Source organism: Chlorocebus sabaeus, chromosome 6 (genome assembly GCF_047675955.1).
Source record: "Chlorocebus sabaeus isolate Y175 chromosome 6, mChlSab1.0.hap1, whole genome shotgun sequence".
Lineage (NCBI taxonomy): Eukaryota > Metazoa > Chordata > Mammalia > Primates > Cercopithecidae > Chlorocebus > Chlorocebus sabaeus.
In genome coordinates, this window is record NC_132909.1 from 9,894,026 (window position 1) to 9,912,511 (window position 18,486).

Genomic DNA, 18,486 nt, shown 5'->3' on the forward strand with positions numbered 1-18,486 from the left:
GCCTGGGCCTCCCAAAGTGCTGGGATTACAGGCGTGAGCCACCGCGCCTGGCCGTGAATGTTTTATCTCTCTCCTCAGTGTGGTTCCTCGTGCTGTTTTCTCACCAGAGCAGATAGAGCTGACTCCATCCATTCCATAGGCCCCACAAATTCAGTCCTTCCCGGACCTAGAAATCACCCCCTCCTCATTTTCATCCTTTGTGCTCTTCTACATCACCCCCAGACCAGGTCTCCCAGTCTCCTGGGAGACTCTTGTAATTCGTTCCTCACTGGCCCGCCCATCCCAAGCTGTCCACCTCCTTCCCTGGCTACGTGATGGAAGTTTCCAGGATGAAAATCTGATCATGTCATTTTCTTCCCTGAAATATTCTAATGACTCACATTGGAATCATGCATTAGATTTATGCCCACAGACAAACCTCCATGCAATCATGTGGCTACACTCTTCCTTTGCACTCCAGGGTTCCATGGAGTTGTAGCCACAATGAGACGGAAGAGAGAGGCAGGGCTGAGGGTTCAAGCTCTGGAAAATACTGGAAACAGGCTGCTGTGGAAGTTATGAGCTGCCACCAGCAGTGTAAAGACTCAGGTCTGAGGATGAGATCCCCAGTGGTTTCTGACACCACATAGTCCATCTCTGACATTCTCCTGGCATGGTTGTAATTCCTCATTAATAGATTTTTTTTTTTTGCACACCTGCTACATTCCAAGTTCTGTGCTGGGACTCACTTGCCCTTGTATTTCCTCTGCAGAGACCTGGTTCGAGTTCACCCCTCACCATGCTGGCTTCCCTGCACTGGGGGCCTATGTTTCCATAACCCACTTCGGAAGCAAATTCAAGAAGGGAAGACTGGTCAGAACTCACCCTGAGAGAGACCTGTCTTTCCTGAGAGGTCAGTGCTTGGGTCAGAGGGGATTAAATGGGGGTGGGAAGTGAAGGAGAGGTAAGAGGGTCTAGCTTTGCCCAGCTCTTACATTTCTAGGGGGAAAGAAAAGGACTTGGTATGCTTCCAGAAAGAGGAATGGTGTGTTCCTCCTGCTGAGTCTTCAGTGTCTCTCAAAGGTCTCCTTGATGTGTCAGATACATGATATCCTATCAAACAATCCAGGAGAGAGAGCTTAATAGAGGGGCTCAAGTCCAGGGCTGTGGCTTCCAATAAGCAGATTCAGAATGTGTTTGGGATGACATGGTGCTTTGGGAGGCTGATATGGGAGGATCCCTTGAGACTGGGAGTTTGAGACCAACCTGGGCAACATAGCGACACTGTGTCTCTACAAAAACTTAAAAATTAGCCAGGCATGGTGGCATGTGCCTATGGGTCCCAGCTACTCAAGAGGCTGAGGCAGTGGAAGGATCACTTCAGCCTGGGAGTTCAAGGCTGCAGTGAGTTATGATCCACCACTGCCCTCCAGCCTGGATGACAGAGAAAGATCCTGTCTCAAAACAAACAACAACAAAAAAAACTAGAATGTGTTTTGGGCACCAGCAAAGCAAGGGGCATACAATTTTTTAAAAACAGGGTATTTCCAGAAAAAAAATTACAACAAAAACCAAAAACAATCAAAACAGTGATAGTGAGTAAAATCAGAACTTGATTAAATGTCCTTGACTGTAGCTTACACACTGGTATCACTTTTAGTTGTGGCTTCATAATCTTCTCAGAACTCAAAGTCTAAAGGCATTACCCTCCTAGGCAGACAGCTCCCCTACACGGGACAAATAATGTCAGCTTGAGAAAGTCATTTATGTTACCTGAGCCTCAGTTTTCTCATAGGGAAAGTACTTATCTCAAAATGTGGGTGTGAGAGTTAGGCATAATCCACAAATAAAGCACTCAGCCCGGTGCCCAGCACATGGTAGTAATTCAAGGATGGTTGAATCGCCATGATTTTAGCGTACACTTTTGAGACACGCTGGGACCCTGATACTATTTTAAATGCAGGGGATTCAGTCATGAGCAGGACAGTGAAGGCTCATTCCCTAATGAAGTTTGCACTCCAGGGAAGAAGATGATGAATGAACACACACAAAAATGAATATATATTATAATGTCAGATCATAGTAAATGCTATCTTGAAAAATAATTCATGATAAGGGGCTGGAGAGTGACCACAGTATTATTTTTAATTGGTGGTCGAGCTTCTGACAGGAGATGGCCTTTGAGTGTGGACTTGATGAAAAGTGAAGCCATGCAGATATCTTAGGGGAAAACCACATGGACAGAGGGAAGAGCAAATACAGAGACCTTGTATTAGTCCATTTTCATACTGTTATAAAGATACTACCCGAGACTGGGTAATTTGTAGACAAAGAAGGTTTAATTGACTCACAGTTTCACATGGCTGGGGAGACCTCAGGAAACTTACAATCATGGCAGAAGGCGAAGGGGAAGCAAGAACCTTCTTCACATGGTGGCAGAAGAGAGAAGAGCAAGCCAAAGAAAAACTACCCAACACTTATAAAACCATCAGATCTCGTGAGAACTCACTCACTATTACGAGTGCAGCATGGGGGGAAACTGCCCCCGTGATCCAGTTACCTCCCACAAAGTCGCTCCCTCAACACCTGGGGATTACAACTCGAGAGATTTGGGTGGGGACATAAAGCTTAACCATATCAGACCCTAAGCCAGGACCATGCTTGTCTTACTCTAGAACCAATGAGAAGACCAGTGAGGTTGGAGCCTCCTGAATGAGGCTGGGAGAGAGGGCTGGAGAGGTAGGCAAAGTCCAGATCATATGGGACCCTGAGGGACACAGATGAAGTTTAGTTTGTATTCCAAGTGTGATGGGAGAGCCAGGGAGGCAGTTTAATTAGGGTGGTGACCTGATTCAGTTTATATTGGAAAAGATCGATCTCTCTCTCTCTGAGCATGGATTAGGGGTGGGTGTGCAAACTTAGAAGTTGGGAGCAGTTGAGAAGCTAATGGTCCTGGTGACAGATAATGGCAGTTTAAGGTTGGGTACCAGAGTGGATATGGGAGGGAAGTGGATAGACTCTGGAAACCTGGAGATGGATGAAGAAGAATTACACCTGGATTGGATGTGGAGAGTAAGGAGAATCAGAGACGACATTAAAGGTTCCAGCTCCGGCAACCTGGTAGATGGAGGGGTATTCTCGGGCAGGAGAATGAGGTAGGATGAAGGGGATCTTCTCCCCCTTTCTCTGGTCTGAACAGAAGGGGTACTTCATATTGCCAAGCCTGGCTCCTGTCTCCTATCCCTGCCATCTCTTTGCTAAATCTGGTCTTGGGCATCAGATATTCTGAAATTGTCACTCCCAGGTGCTCCTTATAACATTATTATTTCCTTGGGTGTATGTATCACCTACTGAAGTGGTTCTGTACATGTCTCTTATCCTGCCCTCACACACCTGGGTGCTTTTTATTTATTATTACAAAATACACATAGCATAAATTTTGCCATTTTAACAATTTTAAAGTGTTCAGTACAGTGGTATAAATACAATACATTCATAATGTTGTGCAACCATCACCGCCATCCATCTCCATAACCCTTTTCATCTTGTAAAACTGGAACTCTATACCCATTGAACACTTAACTCCCTGTCACCCCCTCCCTTAGCCCCTGACAACCACCTTCTGCCTCTATGAGTTTGACTACTCTGAGTATGACATGTAAATGGAATCATGCACTGTTTGTCTTTTTGTGTCTGTCTGATTTCACTGAGGAAAATGACTTTGAAGTTCATCCATATTGTACCATGTGTTCGAATTCCTTTTTATGGATGAGTCATATTCCATTGTACGAATATACCACATTTTGCTTATCAATTTATCCATTGATGGACACATGGATTACTTTCATCTTTTGGCTATTGTGAAGGAAGCTGCCATGCACATGGGTCTATGAATATCTTTTTGAGACCTTGCTTTCAATTCTTTTGGGTACATACTCAAAGGTAGAGTTGCTGGATCATATATGTGGTAATTCTATTTTTAAATTTTTGAGGCCGGGCCTGGTGGCTCATGCCTGTAATCCCAGCACTTTGGGAGGCCGAGGCAGGAGGATCACCTGAGGTCGGGGGTTTGAGACCAGCCTGACCAACATGGTAAAACCCCATCTCTACTAAAAATACAAAATTAGCCGGGTGTGGTGACACCTGCCTATAATTCCAGCTACTTGGGAGGCTGAGGCAGGAGAATTGCTTGATCCTGGGAGGCGGAGGGTGCAGTGAGCCGAGATCGTGCCATTGCACTCCAGCCTGGGCCATCTCAAAAAAAAAAAAAAAAAAAAAAAAGTTTTTGAGGAACGACCATACCATTTTCCACAGTGGCTGTACCATTTTATATTCTGCCCAATGGTGCACCAGGGTTCCAATTTCTCCACGTCCTCATCAACACTTATTGTTTTCTGGGGTTTTTTGGATACCAGCCAAGCCAATGGGTGTGTCTATAGTGTCTTTGAGTTTTCTTCTTCTTCTTCTTCTTTTTTCTTTGAGATGGAGTCTCACTCTGTCACCCAGGCTGGAGTGCAGTGGTGCAATCTCTGCTTACTGCAGCCTCCCGGGTTCAAGTGATTCTCCTGCCTCAGCCTCCCAAGTAGCTGGGACTATAGGTGCACACCACCAGGCCCAGCTAATTTTTGTATTTTTAGTAGAGATAGGGATTCACCATGTTGGCCAGGCTGATTTTAACCTCCTGACTTCAATTCATCCACCCACCTCAGTCTCCCAAAATGCTGGCATTACAGGCATGAGCCAACGTGCCTGGCCCTGGCTGATTATTCATTTTTTATGTCTCCCTGTATCTATACAAATGTGTTTGGCTAAAAGTCACTAACCAACCACAGTGCCCTGAGGAAATGTGGGATTAATTTTCTTACAAAAGAAAAAGACAGGCTGGGCACCGTGACTCACACCTGAAATCCCAGCACTATGGGAGACTGAGGTGGGTAGATCACTTGAGGTCAGGAGTTCGAGACCAGTTGTGCCAACATGGTGAAACCCCATCTCTACTAAAAAAATACAAAAATTAGCAGGGCGTGGTGGCGCATACCTGTAATCCCAGTTACTCAGGAGGCTGAAGCAGGAGAATCACTTGAATCTGGGAGGCAGAGGTTGCATTGAACCGAGATCACATCACTGCACTCCAGCCTGGGCCACAGAGCAAGACCCCATCTCAAAATAAATACATAAATAATGCAAAGATAGGTGGCTGGTGACATTGGTTTAGCTGTGGAACATTAAGCAGAAGGACCCAGGTTTATTCTGGGTTTTGGCTCCTCCATCCTTAGCATGTTAATAGTCACCTTCATGCTGAACTCCTCCACACCACAGGATGGCTGCTGCATCCAATGAAGCTGCAACTTTTTTTTTTTTTTTTTTAAGTCAGGGTCTCTCTCTGTCACTCAGGCTGCAGTGCAGAAGCACAATCATAGCCCAGTACAGGTCTCGAACCCCTGGCCTCAAGCAATCTTCCTGCCTCAGCCTCCCAAATAGCTGAGTCTAGAGTTGCATGCCACCACGCCTGGCCTGCTCGTTCTGAGAAGGACAACAAGCACTTTGCAGAAGTCCCCCCAGCAATGTGCATGGACCACAGCTTGACCTCCCCCTAGCTGCAAGGGAGGCTGGGAAATATTTGCCCTTCCTGCCTATAGACTGAGAAGGGTTGGCATGGAAGGAAGCTTGAAATGGCCTTGGGGTAGCCAGTCTACAGCGCCTGGCTGGCTCTGCCCATAGAAGGTTCGCGAGGACAAGGACCTTATCTGTCTTGTTTATTGCTCTATTCCAGCAGCCAGAAGAGTGCCGGGTGCCCACTAATTGCTTCATACATATTTATGGAATGGAAGAATGATCTTTCTTCCTGTTGCAGATCCCTGCAGTGTTTTATACCAGTCTGCTGGTGCTTTGAATATCAAGCATGACAGTCACGTGATGGAGAATGTTTGAATTTTATTGCTATTTTCTTGGCAGGTTTATGGGGAAGTGCCCTTGGTAACACTGAAGTCAATAGGAATTATATTTTTGGTGAGTATTTGGGGAACAGAAAAGTCAAAGCCTAGAGATATTTTGTGCAAGGAGATTCACAGTACTTTTCCTACTCATGGCAGAAGACAGACCTGTATGTAATTGTTCTAGCAACTGCATTTCCTGACATTTATTCTCATATAATTGGGCAGCCAGGATGACCACAGAGTGGATGAGAGTACAGACCCCCTTGGAAGGAATGTTGCTTTGGTACATGTGAGCTTTGTGACCTCTGAAAAGTTCCTTAACCTCTCTGTGCCTAAGTTTCTGCCTCTGTGCCATGCAGGTGATAATAATAGTAGTTATGGGCTGGGCGCGGTGGCTCACGCCTGTAATCCAGGCACTTTGGGAGGCCGAGACAGGTGGATCATGAGGTCAGGAGATCGAGACCACCCTGGCTAACATGGTGAAACCCTGTCTCTACTAAAAATACAAAAATCAGCCAGTGCGGTGGCGGGCGCCTGTAGTCCCAGCTACTTGGGAGGCTGAGGCAGGAGAATGGCGTGAACCTGGGAGGCGGAGCTTGCAGTGAGTGGAGACCGCACCACTGCACTCCAGCCTGGGCGACAGAGCGAGACTCCGTCTCAAAAAAAAAAAAAAAATAGTAGTTATGAATATTTGATGAGTTAATTCATTGAAAGCTCGTAGGACAGTACCTGGTAGATAATGGTACTCAGTAAACATTAGCAATCATTACCTGGTCTTTTTTTTTTTTTTTTTTGAAACGGAGTCTCGCTCTTTCGCCCAGGCCGGACTGCAGTGGCACTATCTTGGCTCACTGCAAGCTCCGCCTCCCGGGTTCATGCCATTGTCCTGCCTCAGTCTCCTGAGTAGCTGAGATTACAGGTGCCCGCCACCACACCCAGCTAATTTTTTGTATTTTTAGTAGAGACAGGGTTTCACCGTGTTAGCCAGGATGGTCTCAATCTCCTGACCTCGTGATCCGCCCACCTCGGCCTCCCAAAGTGCTGGAATTACAGGCATGAGCCACCGAGCCTGGCTTCTCATTTAAATGTAACCCCTTCAGTACCCTAAGAGGCAGATGCCTTTGTCCTTTCCATTTTGCTGAGATCCACCAAGTCATGGGAAGGATGCGTGACTCACCCATGCTGCTGGTCAGTGAGCGCAGATGCAGGATTCTATGGGAGAATTGGGTGGTGGATCTCTAGGGGAATAGTGTGGTGGTTCAAATCCAAAGCCTGTCTGCCTGGATCCACATTCCAGCTCTGCTTCTCCTGCATTGCTGACTCTGGAAAGCTGCTTAAATTCTCTGTGACCCAATTTCGCCTTCCTAAAATGGAGACAAGAGTACACAGTCCCAGTCTCGTATATTTGATGTGGGGTTTAAATGACCTCATGTATGTAAAATGCTTAGAGCAAAGCCTGACACATGGGAGTATTTCATTTTATGTTAATCATATTTTTAGGATCATTATTGAGTTCACACCCCGAACAACTCACCATTCGTTTAATGCATATTCATGGGACTTCCTGTATGCCAGGCACTGTACTAGTTCTTATCCTTTGACTTTTTTGTTTGTTTGTTTTTTTGAGACAGAGGTTTGCTCTGTTGCCCAGGCTGGAGTGCAGTGGTGTGATCTCGGTTCACTGCAACCTCCACCTCCCAGGCTCAAGCGACTCTCCTCCCGAGTAGCTGGGACTACAGGTGTGCGCCACCATGCCTGGCTAATTTTTGTATTATTGGTAGAGACAGGGTTTCACCATGTTGGCCAGGCTGGTCTTGAACTCCTGACCTCAAGTGATCCACCGCCTCAGCCTCCCAAAGTGCTGGGATTACAGGTGTAAACCACCGTGCCCAAGCTGATGTTGTTCTTTGACATCGGTGTTCACCATAACTTGGTTAAAAACAAACTGAAAAAGGGAATCTATCTATCTCCAACCTCCAAATGGCTAACTAAAGATGTGAGATGGGTCTGAGTGTTACTTCTCCAGTGGGTCTGCTAAGCTTTCTCTCTAAAAAACAAAAACAAAACTCCTGATATGTAGTGTTTGCCAATTCCTGTGGTGTAAATGTTCCCACCATGGCCAAACTTCAAGCTACCAATATGAGGTCACCGAGCACAGAGTTGGAAGAGAGGTGCAAAATTGGCTCTCGAGAGGCATTGGCTGCCATTGGAGCCCATGGCTGCCATTTCTATTAATGAAATATCCCTGCAGGTCATCTGTATTTTTTATGTTATAACTAGGGACTTTGTTGTACAGCTAAACATTCCCCCTGCTTCTACTCTTTTGCAGACCAGTTAAGGAATCTTCTGACCCCGAGAGGTAAGCATCCTACTTCGCCGTGAATCCCTAATGATAATGTGGACTGCACACTTGCTTGAGGCCAGCCATTGTCCTAAGAACATTACATGTATGATTCATTTGGTGCCCATTTGAACTCTTTTTCTGGTATTTCAAAGATTTCATCTTGATTTGGATCTGTTGCTGGAGAGGTAATGTGATCTTTTGGGGGTGTGCTGTAGAACCACGTTTTATCATACTACCAACGTTACTTTTCTGGTTCCTTCTCATTTGAGTAGACTATTTCTTTTAATTATTCTTGAATTTATGTTTGATTTGACTTTTTTTTTTCTTTTTTCCGCTTAAGGATGTGACTTTAATGTCCCTAGCTAATTATAGCCTAATTTGGTCCTTGGTGCTTTCAGGGGTGAAGACTGGAAGAGTTCCTTGGATACAGGGAGTCTTTGTGTGATGGCTTTCTCATATGCTGGTTGTAGAAGCAGTGTGCTCACTGTGTGAGCAAGTTCACTGTTGCCTATAGGGTTGGAATGGTCGAAGTCTCTTGAAGCTTAACTCCTTCCCCACATGGCATGCAATTTTTTTCCCCAGTATTTTATTGGCTGGTGTGATGGTTCAGGTTTCAGGTCTGTAGGGGAGGTGTGCCTGCATAGGAAGTGATTGTGGCTAAAGCATGTGAGTAAATGCAACACCCAATGGTGAGCAAAGGTCCCAGCCTTGACAGAGGTGACTGGAGGACCTCTCAGTGAGTTACACTGAGATTTTTTTTTTTTTTTTTTTTTTTTTTGAGACAGAGTTTGGCTCTTGTTGCCCAGGCTGGAGTGCAATGGCATGATCTCAGCTCACCCCGCAACCTCTGCCTCACGGGTTCAAGCGATTCTCCTATTTCAGCCTCCTGAGTAGCTGGGATTACAGGCACTTGCCACCACGCCCAGTTAATTTTGTATTTTTAGTAGAGACGGGGGTTTCTCCATGTTGGTCAGGCTGGTCTCGAACTCCCGACCTCAGGTGATCTGCCCACCTTGGCCTCCCAAAATGCTGGGATCACAGGCGTGAGCCACCGCACCGGGCTGTGCACCGAGGTCTTATCAGGTGGAAAGGTTGGAGCCACTTCAGCTCCCCTGCCAGGTCAGCCGGAAAGCCATCCACCCCTCAGACACGCTCGTGATCCAGTGCTCCAGCTATTCAGATCAGACGGGCACCTCTTTTCATCTGTAGGAATGTTGGTGTTCCAAGTAGAGAGGAATTGTGAATCTGTCTCTTGTGCAAGCCTAAACCTAGAGGGTGCTCCTCCTGTGGGGATGCCGTCACCCTGATGTGTTCCAGAAAGACCGTCTACAGTTGCACCCATGCTGAGCTCCCATGGGAGAAGCCCCAGCTGTGCCTGTGGCGATGGAAGAGAGGGGAAAGATATCCCCTTCTCCGAGACCCTTCACTCACACCAGGGCTGTCTGATGGTTGGGTTAGAGCTGTGGGCTTTCCCTGCTGAGCCCAGCACTAAAACTGTGCCCCTGCTGAAAGAAACTTCCCACCAGCAGAAAGATCTGATTTTCAAGGCCCGCTGTCCAGATTCTTTTGTCCCATGGAGTGTTCCCTTGACATGGTGCACTCCCCATTCCTGTAGGATAGGAGTCACTGGGCACCAGACTACAGTGAGTGTTGTTCCTCTGGGTCTAGCCACCCAGTGAAGCTGCCACACTTCAGGCTGGTTCTGGGGAATGTCTGCAAGGATTCCGGTAATGTCACCTGTCCTCGAGACTCCCAGCAGTGGGTAGCAGCACCAGCTCTAATGGGGGTGTCAGGAGAGAGACACAGGCTCTGTGAGATTCCTGTTATAGGTAGCCTTAGTATATTGGCTTCCTTGAATGCTAGTTACGGTAGTAATGAACGGATCACGTGGACAGACTCAGGACCTCCTGGTTAGCCAGAGTGGTGCACGCAGTGGTGACAGCTGAGGACATACAGCCATTTTCTCCTTCCTGGGGGCAGTGTTATCCTACCAGGAGATGCTGTCATGGACTGTGTTGGTTGGCCTCCACCCAGCAGGTGGAGCACCAGGTGCAGGAGTAGCAGTGGGATGTTCACTTGCCCTATGTTGCCCAGGGTGGCTCTCTTGTTTCTCAAGCAATGGGCAGAGCCATAGAGTTCCCAAAAGTTTCTATCCTTTGTATTAAGCCACCAGGACGGGTGGCAGGGCAAAGCCAGGTGTGGGCTGGGTCAGGCAGTTTTGTGCTCTAACTCTCCCTGTGTGGGGCAAGCAGCAATCCCTGTTGGGTATCGGGGGCGGGGTTGGTTTCCAGGCCAGTGTGCTGATAATCCAGAGAGGAGTGTTTCTGCCTCTGCTGCACGGAAGAGTTTGTGCAGGGAGTGGGGAGTGGCAGGTGGCAGTAAGCCCCACACAGATCCCACACACTTGGCAAGGCAGATCTCCTCCCACCCTGTTCCACTGGCAGCGGCGAGCTAAGTTCCAGGCAGCCTGCGCTCAGAACTTGCAAATGCCTCCAAGTCATAAGCTTTCCCTGCAGAGATAGCAGAGATAGCAACCACTGCTTTCAAGCCATGCCCCTCCCCATCTATCCCACCCAGCCACGTGCCAGCATCCTGCATACACGTGACTGCAGCTTGCTTTTCGCTTACCCCATGCCCCAATCCCAGCCCTGGCCAAGGAAGTTCATCTGCACCCACAGTTATCTCGTGAAACCCAGTTGCAGTCTTCTTTCAACCTGCCACCACCCCCTAAACTTTTTGGCTGACCACTGCAGGGTGCCCTGTGAGGAACAGTAAGTAATGGCTTCCCTGGGTCCATACTGGGATCTGGGAGTACATGCAGGGTTCTTCCCACAGCTCCTACTTATATTCCATGAACCTCCCCAAGTCATATCCTGCACTGAATAGGGTTAAGGCCTTGCCCCAGAGACTGGACTTTCAGGCTCCCTGGTGTGGTGGGGCATGTATCCCACAGTCTTTCCCCGTCTCACACCCCAGGGACTCGCAGCCCTTCACTTGAGTCACAGTATAGGCTGCAGCCCGTCAGTTCCTTCAAAGGGACGGTGGATTCCTTCAGATTTCCTGTCCAATTTCTGACTCACTTCTTGAAAAAAAAAAAAGTTCGCAGTGTGAATCTCTACACAGTGTTTTGTCCTTCCAAGTGGGAGGGGTATGCCAGCAATGCCTGTAATCCAACATGTTTACTGTCCTGCGCTTTTGTAGAAGGAGAGCAAGGACTTTCCAGAAGTGCCCCCAGCAATGTGCATGGGCCAGAGCTTGACCTTCCCCTAGCTGCAAGGGAGGCTGGGAAATATTTGCCCTTCCTGCCTGTGGGCTGAGAAATGTTGGCATGGAAGGGAGCTTAAAATGGGCCTTGGAGTAGCCAGTCTACAGTGTCTGGCTGGCTCCACCCATAGAAGGTTCATGAGGACAAATCTGTCTTGTTTACTGCTCTATTCCAGCAGCCAAAAGAGTGTCGGGTGCCCACTAATTGCTTCGTAAATATTTATGGAATGGAAGAATGATCTTTCTTCCTGCTACAGATCCCTGCAGTGCTTTATACTACAGATCCCTGCAGTGCCGGTGCTTTGAATATCAAGCATGACAGTCACATGATGGAGAATGTTTGAATTTTATTGCTATTTTCTTAGGAGGTTTATGGAGAAGAACTGTTGCAGGTGTTAAAAACATTGGACACCTTGTTTTTGGTGAGTATTTGGGGAACAGCAAGGTCAAAGCCTAGAGATATTTTGTGCAAGGAGATTCACAGTACTTTTCCTACTCATGGCAGAGGAGAGACCTGTATGTAATTGTTCTAACAACTGCATTTCCTGACATTTATTCTCATGTAACTGGGCAGCCAGGATGACCACAGAGTGGATGAGCGTACAGACCCCCTTGGAAGGAATGTTGCTTTGGTACATGTGAGCTTTGTGACCTCTGAAAAGTTCCTTAACCTCTCTGTGCCTAAGTTTCTGCCTCTGTGCCATGCGGGTGATAATAATAGTAGTTATGATGAATGAGTTAATTCATCAAAAGCACATAGGACAGTGCCTTGCAGATAAAGGCACTCAGTAAACATTAGCAATCTGACTGGATGCAGTGGCTGACACCCATAATCTCAACACTTGGGAGGCTAAGGCAGGCGGATCACTTGAGGCCAGGATACAGTGGCTCACACCTGTAATCCCAGCACTTTGGGAGGCTGAGGTGGGTGAATCACTCGAGGTCAGGAGTCTGAGACCAGCCTGGCCAACATGGTGAAATCCCATTTCTACTAAAAATACAAAAATTAACTGGGCGTGGTGGTGCATACCTGTAGTCCCAGTTAGTCGGGTGGCTGAGGCAGGAGAATTGCTTTAACCTGGGAGGCAGGGGTTGCAGTGAGCCGAGATCGCATCGCTATGCACCAGGCTGGGCAACAGATGGAGACTGTGTCTCAAAAAAAAAAAAAAAAAAAGAAAGAAAGAAAAAAAGAAAAAGAAAAAAAGCAGACAAAATTTATTGACTATTCAAAAATCTGAAAAAGATGAAGCAGAAGCTTGACCTAACCGACACATATCAGGACTCAGCTTTCTATCATATTTTCAGCACACGTGGAAAAATTGAATTTTGATTTGATCTCAAGTAAAAATTTATAACATGTACAATATTTTAATTATAGGGATTAACTCTGCTACTATTAGGTAATAATATTTTAAAATATTATATTAAGTTTTTTTTGGTTTTTTGAATCTTTACTTCAACAGCTTTTGGGGGTACAAGTGGTTTCTGTTACATGATGAATTATGTAGTAGTAAATTCTGAGATTGTAGTCCACCCATCAGTGTATATGTTTTAGAGTATGTTGCACTCAATATGTAGTTTTTTGGTTTTGTTTTTTGAGACAGTCTTGCTCTGTTGCCCAGGCTGGAGTGCAGTAGAGGGATCTCATCTCACTGCAAGCTCTGTATCTTGGGTTCGAGTGCTTCTCCTGCCTCAAGTAGGTGGGACCACAGGCACGCACCACCATGCCTGGCTAATTTTTATATTTTTAGTAGAGATGGGGTTTTGCCGTGTTGGTCAGGCTGGTCTCGAACTTCTGAGCTCAAGTAATCTGCCCGCCTCGGCCTCCCAAAGTGCTGGGATTACAGGCATGAGCCACCGCGCCTGGCCCCAGTGTGTAGTTTTTTGTCCCCCCCTCCCTGCCCTCCCCTTTCTGAATCTGTGAAGTCCGTTATGCCACTCTGTATGCCTTTGCATACCCATGGCTTAGCTCCCACTTAGAAGTGAGAACATGTGGTTTTTGGTTTTACATTCCTAAGTTACTTCACTTAGAATGATGGCCTCCATCCAAGTTGCTGCAAGACATTATTTTACTCTTTTTTATGGCTGAGTCATATTCCATGGTGTTTATATACCACATATTCTTCATCCACTCATTGGTCAATGGGCACTTAGGTGGATTCCATATCTTTCAATTGTGAATTGTGCTGCTATAAACATACATGGGCATGTATCTTTTTTATTTTATTTTATTTGAGGCAGAGTCTTGCTCTGTCATCCAAGCTGGAACGCAGTGGTGCAATCTCACTGCAACCTCCAACTCGCAGGTTCAAGTGATTGTCCTGCCTCAGCCTCCCAAGTAGCTGGGACTACAGGCATGCACCACCATGCCTAGCTAATTTTTGTATTTTTAGTAGAGACGGGCTTTCACCATGTTGGCCAGGCTGGTCTTGAACTCCTGACCTCTAGTGATCTGCCCTTCTCGGCCTCCCAAAGTGTTGGGATTACAGGCGTGAGCCACTGCACCCAGCCCACAAGTGTCTTTTTCATATAATGGCTGTCTTTTCTTTGGGTAGATACCCAGTAGTGGGATTGCTGGATCGAATGGTAGATCTACTTTTAGTTCTTTGAGGAATCTCCATACTGTTTTCCAAAGATGTTGTACTAATTCACATCCCCACCAGCAGGGTATCAGTGTTCCATTTTCACCACATCCACACCAACATCTATTGGTTTTTTTGAATTTTTATCAATGGCTATTCTTGTGGGAGTAAAATGGTATCTCATTGTGGCTTTAATTTGCATTTCTTTAATGATTAGTGATGCTGACCATTTTTTCATATGTTTCTTGGCCACTGGAATATCTTCTTTTGAGAAATGTCTATTCATATCGTTGGGATGCTTTTCGGTGGGATCATTTGTTTTCTTCTTGCTGATTTCTTTGAGTTCCTTATAGGTACTGTATAATAGTCTTTTGTGGATGCCTAGTTTGCAAATATTTGCTCCCATTCAGTGGGTTGTCTATTTATTCTGATAATTATTTCCTTTGCTGTACAGAACATGTTTAATTTACTCAGGTCCCATATATTTATTTATTTTTGAGACAGTCTCACTCCATCTCCCAGGCTTCAGTGCAGCAGCACGATCTCAGCTCACTGCAATCTCCACCTCCCAGGCTCAAGCAATTCTCCTGCCTCAGCCTCCTGAGTAGCTGGGATTACAGGCATCCAACACCATACCTAGCCGATTTTTGTATTTTTAGTAGAGATGGGATTTCATCATGTTGGTCTGGAACTCCTGATCTCAGGATCCACCCACTTGGGCCTCCCAAAGTGCTGGGATTACAGGTGTGAGCTACCATGCCTGTTCCCATACATCGTATGTTTACTTTTGTTTTTGTTGCATTTGCTTTTGGGCTCTTGGTTGTGAACTCATTGCCTAAGTCAACGTCTAGAAGAGTTTTTCTGATGTTATCTTCTAGAATTTATATGACTTCTGGTCTCATATTTAAGTCTTTGTTGCAAATTCACATTGAATTTGTGAGCTGATTTTTGTATAAGGTGAGAAATAAGGATCCAACTTCATTCTCCTACATGTGGCTTGCCAGTTATCCCTGCACCATTTGTTGAATAAGGTGTCCCTTCCTCCACTTTATATTTTTGTTTGCTTTGTCGAAGATCAGTTGGCTGTAAGTATTTGGCTTTATTTCTGGGTTCTCTATTCTGTTCCATTGTTCTACATGCCTACTTTTATACCAGTACCATGCTGTTTTGGTAACTATAGGCTTGTAGTATAATTTGATTGGGTAATGTGATGCCTCCAGATTTGTTCTTTTTGCTTAGTCTTGCTTTGGCTATGCGGGCTCTTTTTTGGTTCATATGAATTTTAGGATTGTGGCTGGGCATGGTAGCCACACATCTGTAATCCCAGCACTTTGGTAGGCCAAGGCGGGTGGATCACCTGAGGTCAGGAGTTTGAGACAAGCCTGACCAACATGGCGAAACCCTGTCTCTACTAAAAATACAAAAATTAATCAGTCATGGTGCATGCACCTGTAATCCCAGTTATTCGGGAGGCTGAGGCAGGAGAATTGCTTGAACCTGGGAAGCAGAGGTTGCAGTGAGCCGAAATCGGCCATTGCACTCCAGCCTGGGTGACAGAGCGAGACTATGTCTCAAAAAAAAAAAAAAAAAAAAGAATTTTAGGATTTTTTAGTTCTGTGAAAAATGATAGCATTTTGATGGGAATTACATTGAATTTGTAGATTGCTTTTGTCAATATGGTCATTTTCACAATATTGATTCACATGAGCATGGGATGTGTTTCCATTTGTTTGTGTCGTCTATGATTTCTTTCAGCAGTGTTTTGTAGTTTTCCTTGTAGCGGTCTTTCACCTCCTTGGTTAGGTATATTCCTGAGTATTTTATTTTATTTTATTTTTGCAGCTGTTGTAAAAGAGGTTGAGCTCTTGATTTGAATCTCAGCTTGGTCATTGTTGGTGTACGTAGCATTGCTACTGATTTGTGTACATTGATTCTGTATCCTGAAACTCTACTGAATTCATTCATCAGATCTAGGAGCTTTTTGGATAAGTCTTTAGGGTTTTCTAGGTGTACAGTCATATCATCAGTGAACAGTAACAGTTTGACTTCCTCTTTACCAGTTTAGATGCCCTTCATTTCCTTCTCTTGTCTGATGGCTCTGACTAGGACTTCCAGTACTATGCTGAATACAAGTGGTAAAAGTGGGCATCCTTGTCTTGTTCTAGTTCTCAGGGGGAATGCTTTAAACTTTTCCCTGTTCAGTGTAATGTTGGCTGTAGGGTTTGTCATAGATGGCTTTTATTACATTGAAGTATGTCTCTCGTATACCGATTTTGTTGAGGGTTTTAATCATAAAGGGATGCGGGATTTTGTGAAATGCTTCTGCATCTCCTATTATTTTTGTTTTTAATTCTGTTTCTGTGATGTATCACATTTGTTGACTTGTGTATGTTAAGCCATCCTTGCATTACTGGTATGAAACCCACTTGATCACATCATGGCAGATTTCAAGCTACCAACATGAGGTCACTGAGCACAGAGTTGGAAGACGGGTACAAAATTAGCTCTCACAACAGACTGTAACCCATGGCTGCCATTTCTACTAAAGAGATGTCCCTGCAGGTAATCTGTATTTTCTATAACTGGTGACTTTACTGTACAGTTAAACATCCCCCCTGCCTCTGTTCTTTTGCAGCCCTGTTACTGAGGCTGCAACAAAGTTTGCAAAGGGAACGTCCTGCCCTGAAAGGTAAGCATCCTACTTTGTCATAAATCCCTAGTGATAGTGTAGACTGCACACTGGCTTGAAGCCAGCCATTGTCCTGAAAACTGTACGTGTCTGATTCATGTAGTGCTCCTTTGGGAATGGAGAGGAACATGGACTCTCACAGGTACCCAAGGCCACGCAGCCAGGTGGAAGCAGGATCAGAGTTCAAACTGACATGCTGTAACCATATGCATGTAGGGTATATCTATGCACTGTAACCATGTGCATAGATATACCCTAGGTATGCCTAGGATCCAAGTGTCAGAAGCAGAAAATGGGAACAGCCTGAGGCAATTAGCAAATTGAGAGGAAAAATACTTCCCAAAACCACATGGGCTGAGAGTCTTGAAAGAGCCAGACTTGACCCATGGTGGGAGTATGGAGAACAAGAAGAGAGTATCAGATGAATTCTGTATAGAGAAGTTAGATTATATTATGGAGGAGACTATATTTGTTCAGGAGACACTGTACTGCACAAAGAAACCACAAATTGCTATGACTTAAGACACAAAGGGTTTATATTTTGCTCACCCAAAAAGCAATATGGGTTGAGTGTTCCTACAGGGCAGCTTGGCTCCATGTGGGGACTTAGGCATGCAAGCTGCTTGCATCTCTTTTTTCTTTCTTTTCTGTTTTTTTTTTTTTTTTTTTTTTTCTTTTTTTAAAGACAGAGTCTAGCTCTGTCGCCCAGGCTGGAGTGCAGTGGCACTATCTCGGCTCACTGCAACCTCTGCCTCCCAGGTTCAAGCTTTTCTCCTGCCCCAACCTCCCAAATAGCTGGGATTACAGGCACCTGCCATCACACCTGTCTAATTTTTGTATTTTTAGTAGAGACGAGTTTTCACTATGTTACCCGGGCTGCTCTCGAACTCCTGACCTCAAGTGATCTGCCTGCCTGGGCCTCTCAAAGTGCTGGGATTATAGGCACGAGCCACCACGCTGGGCCAAGCTGCTTGAATCTCATTGCTTCTCCTCTTGGCACAAGGTCTCCTTGTCTGTTCTATGAGAGGAGAGAGCTGGAGAGCCACAGAAGGCCTTTTGTAGCCAGGCCTGGAAGTAGCGGGCACCAGCTCCACACACCTTCTGTTGGCCAGGATCAGTCACATGGCCCCAGCCTAACTACAGCGGAGGCTGACAAAGGTAGTCTCCCTTCCATTTGTGGAAGATGCAACTGTGGTGAACACAGCAGGGTACTCTTGCTTTTTCACAGGCCAACAGTCAGGTACGAAGTGAAGGTAGGTCCTGAGCACAGCCCTGTATCCACTTCATGCCTCGCTCCCTGTTTTAGTTGTGAAGGCTGCTAGAGAAAAGTGCCATACATAGGCTGGCTGGCTTAGCCACAACAGAGATTTATTTCTCAGTTCTGGAGGCTGGAAGTCCAAGATCAGAGTACCAGTAGGGTTGGATTCCTGGGAACCCGCTTCTGGGTTGCAGAGAGCCAACTTCTTGCCACATGACATGCTTTAATATTGTTTTTTGACATCAGCATTCACCATATGCTGGTTATAGACAAGTCTGGAAGGAGAATCTATCTCCAACCTACAAATGGCTAACGAATGTTATGGGATGGTAGGCTGGTGGCTGTGCCACTGCACTCCAGCCTGGGTGACAGAGTGAGAACCTGTCTCAACAACAACAACAAAGAAATATCAACCCCAAGGTGATGGTATTAAG

The 18,486-nt window shown here is 45.8% G+C and overlaps 1 protein-coding gene across 4 annotated transcripts in view; it reads left to right on the plus strand.

The window, feature by feature from the left end:
- The window catches only part of PLA2G4C (phospholipase A2 group IVC), a 54,483-nt gene that overhangs the window by 12,525 nt on the left and 23,472 nt on the right, over positions 1-18,486 (plus strand). For 3 of the 4 annotated variants that reach the window (XM_037991333.2, XM_037991332.2, XM_073016244.1), the window contains 5 exons: positions 752-892; positions 5,935-5,988; positions 8,245-8,274; positions 11,889-11,945; positions 16,741-16,794. In XM_037991333.2, coding sequence (XP_037847261.1) covers positions 752-892; positions 5,935-5,988; positions 8,245-8,274; positions 11,889-11,945; positions 16,741-16,794 — 336 coding nt within the window. The remainder of the gene's footprint in view (positions 1-751; positions 893-5,934; positions 5,989-8,244; positions 8,275-11,888; positions 11,946-16,740; positions 16,795-18,486) is intronic. The other variant, XM_073016243.1, reaches the window with a different exon arrangement.